The sequence below is a fragment of the Hesperophylax consimilis genome, chromosome 11, assembly GCF_061612785.1.
Source record: "Hesperophylax consimilis isolate HC1 chromosome 11, BYU_Hcon_1.0, whole genome shotgun sequence".
NCBI classification, from domain to species: Eukaryota; Metazoa; Arthropoda; class Insecta; order Trichoptera; family Limnephilidae; genus Hesperophylax; species Hesperophylax consimilis.
Genome location: NC_142846.1, coordinates 27,105,475 through 27,113,772, shown reverse-complemented (window position 1 = coordinate 27,113,772; position 8,298 = coordinate 27,105,475). Strand labels below are relative to the sequence as shown.

Here is an 8,298-nt window from a genome sequence, read left to right as displayed (position 1 = left end):
TGCTGATAGTCATCCTGAAATACCTCAATACATGCACATGTTGCGACACACTCAAAGGTCGATCAATTTCACCGATCCTTATGCTTATGTAAAGTCATTTTTAGATACAAGGTCTGTTCTGACAGTACATAATCACATGCCTATAGAACATGCCAACTCTACCAAAATTAGTTACGCTATCGACAAGCACGATGCTCAGCTGAATCATTACCGTGACAACTGTGTGGATGAATTAGATTGCGGACCATTTAGAGAGTATGTTGTGGAAGATAAAATATTGTGGCGGAACAAAGATGCTTTGATGTGGAGGGTTAATAAAGTGTTAAGTTATTTGGACCTAATTTAGGGTTCAAAGATGAGTGATTGATAACAACTTTTTCTAAAAAAATATTTATTTAGAGATCATTCTGCTAACGCATGTTTCTTTACAATTGCTTACTGATTTTTTATTTTTTCAATAATGTTCATTTGGTTAGTTATTCTATCGACCAATAGACGTGTTACATTTTCGAAAACCAAAGTTAAAGATATTGCAAATATCATCTGCTCTGATGATGAAAAGCCGTGGAATCGTTCGTTCAAATGGTTCTAAGGAGGAACAAATACAGCCCTAAAAGTAAGCTTACAAGTCAGAAGACCATGAAATAAACATGTTTGTTACAAGACATAGGAGGCCCTTTGGAAAATAATTTCCCTCAAGGCCTGAGTCATCATTGGGGATGCTGTGTCAAAGGTATATTTGGGAAGAGGAAGGCGTGAACATGGGCCTTGAGAGTAAGGGTCTTAAAAATCAAAGGCTCTTGAAGAGGAAGTAAAAACAGAGTATACCGCGTACAAATATTACAGAAGGGATCAATGACGCTAGTTTCTCGGAGCATCTTTCATGGATATACCAGTAGAACAAAAACCGTATTTCCATATGACACATGTGCTCTGCTCAAGATTGCAATCAGTTTGTTGTTAGGAGAATCGATCTTACGGGCCGCCCGAGTCAAGGGTTTTATCAAGTATTTTGGGGCTCCAGAACTGAGGTGGTTGCCAAATTCGAGAGTGGGGTGGTTCAGCAATTAAGTACTATTATCAAAATTCTAGAAAAAACCTCGTTAACCATATATGTCATTAATTTTTTTTCCACAAGGGTGTATAGTACACGTACCATGAAGTTTTTGTAGCCGAATAATAATATCAGCTGAATGACAATTAAATAACACATATCTGAACCCCCATTAGCTCGGTACTTTTGGCGACATGGCAAGAGTGCATGGGTTCATGGGGTTAGGTTTATCCAGGTCTTGGTGGCGGATGCGTCTTCCCACCAGTTGCGTGGCGGGCGACACTCATGGAACGACCACTTCATTCGGCCAGCCTGGTGATTGATCGGGTCCGCGTGGAAAGCCACGCGGCTGCCAAAACTCTGTGCGGTATTTTTCTTCTATTCTCACTAAAACTGGTTAAAGATATATTCTAAATGATTTCTTTGTGTATATTTTTATAATAATATAAGAATTGACTTGTTTACTTCATCTTCATTTCCTTCAATAAAAAATCAACTTCGAAGTTTTTAATCTGCCAGGCGTCTCTTGACTGCTATTTTATTTATTTTAGGTTTACTACGAGAATTTATTTTTATGCGACTCCGTATAAGAGTCACGACCTCGGAGCTAGGGAAACTATGTCTTATCCATTTGATATTGTTCATATACGGAAGGAAGTAGGGGAAGGATAAAAGTAAAGGGTAGATGTATAGTTCGGTAATCATATCAAGCCATCGGGAAATTTGCAAATACGGAAATATGGAGTGCATATTTGTTAAATGCTGGAATGTTTTTATTCCTATTTATACAGATATTCCTATTATTCCTGATATTATTCAGTCTTTCTATCACATCGGAAATCACGCATGTGCCTCCGTTGAAACTGTTGGAGTAGACATTCTAAATTGGTACATTCTGTGGTTTGTATGTGTTCACTTTCACATAATTCAGAATTCGTAACATCCCATCTGTGCATCATATATGCACGTATAGCTGAAATGCGGATAAAATTATATATTAAAACCTACGAACATTCTACACCGTACAGAAAAACGTTTAAAAACTAATACAACCAATTATTTATTAAGCACAAACATTTGAAAAAAATATAGGTAATCTAACGGGCTTTAAACATAGTTAGAAATCAATTTTACAATTATTTTCAAGTTCAAGTGCGCAAAGTTTCATCAAGAATAATCTAAATTCTGCTTTAAAGCTGCTGGAAAGGAAGGTGACCTTTCTCTTGTCTGAAGGTCTAACTAACTAACTAATCATCACGCCGTTTCGCCGCAAGGGTAGACAGAGAGGATGAACCGCCAAACAACTCGGTCTTGGCAAACACTTTTTGCCTCATTCACATTCATACATACTCTTCTATTATTCTTGACTCTTGGCATGGCCCGACTCAAGTATCTGATTCACTCGATCATGCCATGTCTTCCTCGAGCGTCCCGACTTCTGCTACCATTCGCATTCGCGTCATGTGTACAAAATATCATCATTCTCGAAATTAAAATGCAGATTTGTTTAAAATATCGACAAAACCATACACTCTTATATTATGAATTAAAAGAAGTATTAATCAAAGGCCCATAACACATTGTTTTGTCGTTTTATCAAGCAAAAGTAAAAGATTCTAAAGTGAACGATTCGCTTGAAATAATAACACCTGTGGTGACTTAACCTAACTACAAGATAGGCGCATACACACTTAACACTACTGTATTGACAGTCGAGCAATTATTTGATCATTGCTCTTTAGTAACACACCGTAAATCATTAAAAAACACATGTGGATACAAATTAACCAGCTAAAGTGAGGTGAAAGAGGAAGTTGGGCGAAATGGGGCCGCAAGGAGAAAACCTCTAGAAAAAAAAAATCTTATTTGTTAAGAATCTCTTCAAATTATTCGTATTCCTGTTAAAAACGCGATTGTAGGTCATTAACGAATGAATTAATAGGTTTCAACAGTTATTTAAAATTAAAATATTTCGTCACGATGTTGGAACACGTATTCATAAAATTCCTATCATTTTTGTTTTTCGTCATGATATATTATTAAGAAAAACGTAGGTGCGTTAACACTTGCCCCGATATTATTATGATTTTACTAAAACATTATTAGAAAGTGGCTTGCAATCCCGTTTTTGTTAAGTCAGAACACGTGTTCCGACATCGTGATAATACATTCGTTTTTACTAAAATTTTATAAGGAAACTATTGAAGTGTATATTAATATTGATACAAAATCTCAACATGTTTCGTGAACCAAGTTCACATCATCAGGAGCACAAGTATACTTGTATACTTTGTATACTTTGAGTATACTTGTGCTCCTGATGATGTGAACTTGGTTCACGAAACATGTTGAGATTTTGTATCGAAATAAAGTGATGTAAACTAAGTTATTTGTGTTTTAATAAAAAATAAATAATGCCATCACAAAGTGAAAAGCAGTTAGAAGAAGTTTTCTTCGAAAAATTATTAATATTGACTTGATTGATTTTTAGGGTAGCGGTAATAATAATCAGAAAATTATTATTGGCCGTTTTTCTTCCTTTTTCTCGTCTATCTAATGTTTTGGAAAGCATTGAAGAGTCCATTATTATACGTATTGAAAACTGCAGGTATTCTTATTTCTAATTAATTTAATGATTAATACCAACTCCATCCGTTCTGATAAGATTATTAATTTCACTGATGATAATAATTAAATATATACCAATTTACCTCACTTTCCTCTCCTGTTGCGTCGGAATTTTAATCATTATTTATTAAGATGCTATATTTTCATCAGTTTCGGTTGTGATAGGCACGGAAGACAGGGGACAGAAATATGAATCTTCACAATGACTAAACCAATTCCTTTCCTTCTTGGATCCACCCGAATCGTAAGTTTTCCTCATCAATTTTGCTAAACCATAATATTTTTACAACAAAAAACTTGCGTTCATGTATAGTCCGGCTTTATGAAAAGGTTTTCTTTATTATTTTCAGTCGGTGTTCAAGAAAGTATTCCAATGGTGCATCTCCCTTTCTGGCATAGGGATGCTGATCTTCATCCTTCATCACCTCACCGATCACCATGCGGCCCGCATTCGATCACTTCGGATGTCACCACCAGAACTCATCAGCTTTGATCCTGGAGAATCAGAAGTCAAGATGATTTCTAAACTATTGCCGAGTCTTCCGATAGAATTCTGGGACCGACATAGAAACGTCATGAGAGAGATGTATTACCAAAACGACTCTTGCGCTCCTTTTCCAAACATATATCAATTGAAGTTCAATAATATTTATTGGCAAACTTACAAACCGCTCAACCTTAGCTTTGAGTTATACAAAGCGTTTTATGACACGAGAAAACTAAATGATCTGGATAACAGCGTTCACGTATTGGCTATGATTAACGCGGTTGACTTGACTATGGCGACATACTGCCAGCTATGGTACGAAAACGTAACGGAGCCTGTGATCGTTGAGACCTTCATGTACAAGTACATTTGGATTAAGGATTGGGGAGATCCATCGCCCGGAGGCTACGCTCCGTACTTGATCACTTGTCAACTGCCGGATTCTGACCAGTTGCCGGCCCCGTCTTGTGTTTCCCTCGTGGAAAACCCTTGTGACCGTGCTACGAATATGCTCAGTGTTGTTTACGACAAGCCTTCGAAGAAAGAAAGGTTTGCAGTGTGTGTAAAGGGACTTGATTTTTATGAGATAGACTTATCCTATAGGATCGTAGAATGGATCGAAACCTTGGGCTTAATGGGAGTGCACAAAGTATTTTTCTACGACTTACAAGTGCATCCAAACATTAGGAAAGTGTTGGATTATTACCAATCCATAGGGAAAGTAGATGTCACTCATATCACTCTTCCCGGAGATCAACCGAACTTGCCCATCTTGCAGCATCAGTATCTCGTCAAGAACCTGGATCAACAGTGCTACAACGAACTTATTCCTTACAACGACTGCTTCTACAGGAACCTCTACTCCTACGAATACATTGTGCCCCTGGATATAGACGAGATAATTTTACCAACCCGAGACCAGAATTGGACAGGATTAATGGAAAGAGTACTTTTCAAATCGGCATCATCGGGAAACTATTCAACTTTTAATGCAAGAAATGTATATTTTTTCGACGACGCCACCCCAGAAGGGTTGTATAACAACATCCCTTATTACATGCACATGCTCAAACATACACACAGAGCAAACAAGTTTACAGATAATTTGGATTATGTCAAATCTTTCTTTGATCCAAATCTTGTCCTGACGATGCACAATCATTTACCCTTTGAATATTCCAAAGACGTAAGCTTTTCATATTCTATCCACAGGCGAGATGCCCAAATGAACCACTATCGCAAGGATTGTGCCGAAGAATTAGACTGTGAGCCATTTAGGAAACATATTATACAAGATAAAATATTGTGGAGACATAAAAACAATTTGGTTGCACGAGTTACCAGAGTGTTAAAAACTCTTAACCTCATCTGATCACAAAATACTTATTTGAAAACCAAAGATAATCTAATAACGAATAAACGTAATACTAAAAAAAACGCTTTTTAACTGTCAAGTGTTTCGAGACGATTTGAAAAATGTGTTACTGAAGACTTTTTACCACGAACTAAATGAGATGTGTAATTTTATGATACCGACTAAATCAATACGTAACAGGTATTAATAACTTAATAAAATGATAGCTTAATATTTATTATAACTCCTTTTTATTTGACTGAACTCGTGTATATTCATAAGATGATTTTATATTCCTTTTTCCGGACGACACAATAGTACCCACTAATTACATTACTTGTCTGAGCACTCATGTTTATTTTATTTACCAAACATCGTTGTAAGAAAAACAGCCGTTAATCCCTTAAAACACCTGTGAATAAATGCCTATGAGCTGTCGCAAGTGAATAGAAGAATATGGGAAGAATTGAATCACAATATGAACCTACAAATCGAGATAAATGATATTATTGAAATTACAATATATTTTATTCATTTTGCTCATTTTTTAAATGGCGTAAAAATTACTTGAAGGATTTTAATTTAAATTTATTCTAAATAACAAATGTCTTATATTATGTTGCCCGTTAGTAAATCCATTAATTACGTGCTATATTATCTATACGTATAAAGAAGAATGCCATTAGTGGGAGGCGTGCAATTGTTTTTTTATACAAATCCACGGTTTCGTGCTGAGATTGATGAAATTTTGCACACTTCACCTACTAAACAGGAGAAAGATGGGTGTTTAAAAAGATTAGGAAAAATTACCTCATCCCCTTTTATCACCGCTTAAAGCAGAATTTCGATACTCTTTGGCGAAATTTCACACAATTGACGTTCACAGTAAAAAAATACTGTTTGTATCTGATTTTGAAAAACTCTTCGTAAATTCGTATTGACGATAAAATGCGTTGAGCGCTGGAAATTTTCGTACGTTGGTTATGAATTCGCCAGCGCTTTAATCTTACTTCCGACTATTGACGCGATAGCAGATAAACAGTTGAATTTCGTTTACAGCCAATGCATTTACCTATATTTCATAATTTTTCTAAAATTTGAAGGTTTTATAATTAAATAAATAATTAAATTCACCGACATCTGACATTCGTTTGATCATTATCAAAAATTGTTTAAATTGTTATTAAAGGAAAATTTTGTGTATTTAAAGTTCAATAGAACTTAAAATAAGGTTTAAAAAGATATATTTGTAATATCACTTCCCATAATTATTTTTAATATTTAAAAAATGCAATGTGTTTATGGAAACTTCAAAAAACGCTTGTTGGTTTCACCGGCCAATAATTTTTCAATCGTAATATCATTCTAAAAATTATTCCAGAATAGTAAAAAATGTATCTATTTCTTTATTATGAATTACTCATAGCATTATATTAATTGCATTGGTATTGATAACTATATAAGTTACGATGTTAGACATTTTATTTAACGATAATTTAGGTACCGTGCCGAAAATGAACATTTTTGACAGGTACAAATTAAACTTCTCTTAACTTTATTTTATTTAATTTTTAATTTAAATAAGCACAGAATTTAAAAAAAATGCATAGATATTTTAATGCACAGCAGAATTTTTGTAAAATAAACATTCATGGGAATTTTTAATTTAAAACGGAATTCTAAAAATATTTTGCTACCGAAAAAAATTGTTTTTACTAATGTACTGCATAGAGATGCGACACAAAGACATGACAAAGTGTGAAAAATCAGGAATAACCATTAATAGCAAGCATGATTAATAATTTTACCAGTTCAAAGCATATACATTAAGTAAACAAGTGATAGAAGAAATTACGGGTAAGACAGAAGCAATACGCGCAGCACCTGAAATAAATATGAGTTATAGGCCATCTCTTTACCCAGACAAAATTTTTCAGGCACTCGAAGAAGAAGGTCCGTCTGCCCAGAGGCGGATTTGCAGTCTTGGCCGCCCTAGGCCCCAGACCATGTAGCCGCCCCTTTCTCAGTACCCATCATATTGACCAGGAGTATCCAAACTTTACTACCATTCGTAAAACATTTATATTGTAATTATTTAACACATTTTCTTGGCCAGCCGTTTATTTTAACACGGAGCTATTGTAAATTGCAATGCTATATCTATTTTGACCATAGATGTCACAAATCCGAACTCCGTAGGCTACTTTAGAACAATGCTAAAAAGAAATAAAAATCCTTTGCCTCTTAATTCTATTCCTACGTTCCTCCACCCCCCCCCCCTTTTTCATAGATTTTAACTAAAAATATATATATTTTTATTTTTTAAAGAAAATACCTATATTATGTCACACTTTATTATTCACTATCATCAGTGGAAAGTTCATAATTGGCATAAATAACATCTTATTATTGTAGGTATTATTTTATAATCTCTGATTTATTTATTTATTATAGCTTTTTTAAGGTGATTAAGAACGTGTTCACACAGAGCTATAATATGCGTGGGATGGCGTATTTCGGCATATCGCTCGCCGTACATTCCAAATTGGAAAGTATGGCGAGCGATATGCTGAAATACGCCATCCCATGCATATTATAGCTCTGTGTGTGAACACGCTATTATGCATAACAATACCTAACGCGGTTCAGTCACTAGCGCGACTGAATCACGGTAGGGATTGGAAATACGCGAGCGGGCGAGCGACGGAGCATGATAGGTGTGGCTAGGGCGGCTGCGGGGCGTGGGGGCGCGCTGTGTGCTGTGTGTGAACACGC

The 8,298-nt window shown here is 35.4% G+C and overlaps 1 protein-coding gene across 1 annotated transcript; it reads left to right on the top strand.

Moving 5' to 3' along the window:
• The first annotated feature begins 3,821 nt into the window (after positions 1-3,821).
• Positions 3,822-5,873, top strand: LOC149419987 (uncharacterized). Its single transcript, XM_089637122.1, has 2 exons — positions 3,822-3,926; positions 4,033-5,873. The coding sequence occupies exons 1-2, from the start codon at positions 3,885-3,887 to the stop codon at positions 5,539-5,541; spliced, it is 1,551 nt and encodes a 516-aa protein (XP_089493248.1). The 5' UTR covers positions 3,822-3,884; the 3' UTR covers positions 5,542-5,873.
• The last annotated feature ends 2,425 nt before the right edge of the window (positions 5,874-8,298 follow it).

Excerpts from the sequence above, each read along its gene's own strand:
- LOC149419987 (XM_089637122.1), top strand. The coding sequence starts at position 3,885 with ATGACTAAACCAATTCCTTTCCTTCTTGGATCCACCCGAATC. Across the intron at positions 3,927-4,032 it reads TTCTTGGATCCACCCGAATC|TCGGTGTTCAAGAAAGTATT; the intron begins GTAAGTTTTCCT and ends TATTATTTTCAG.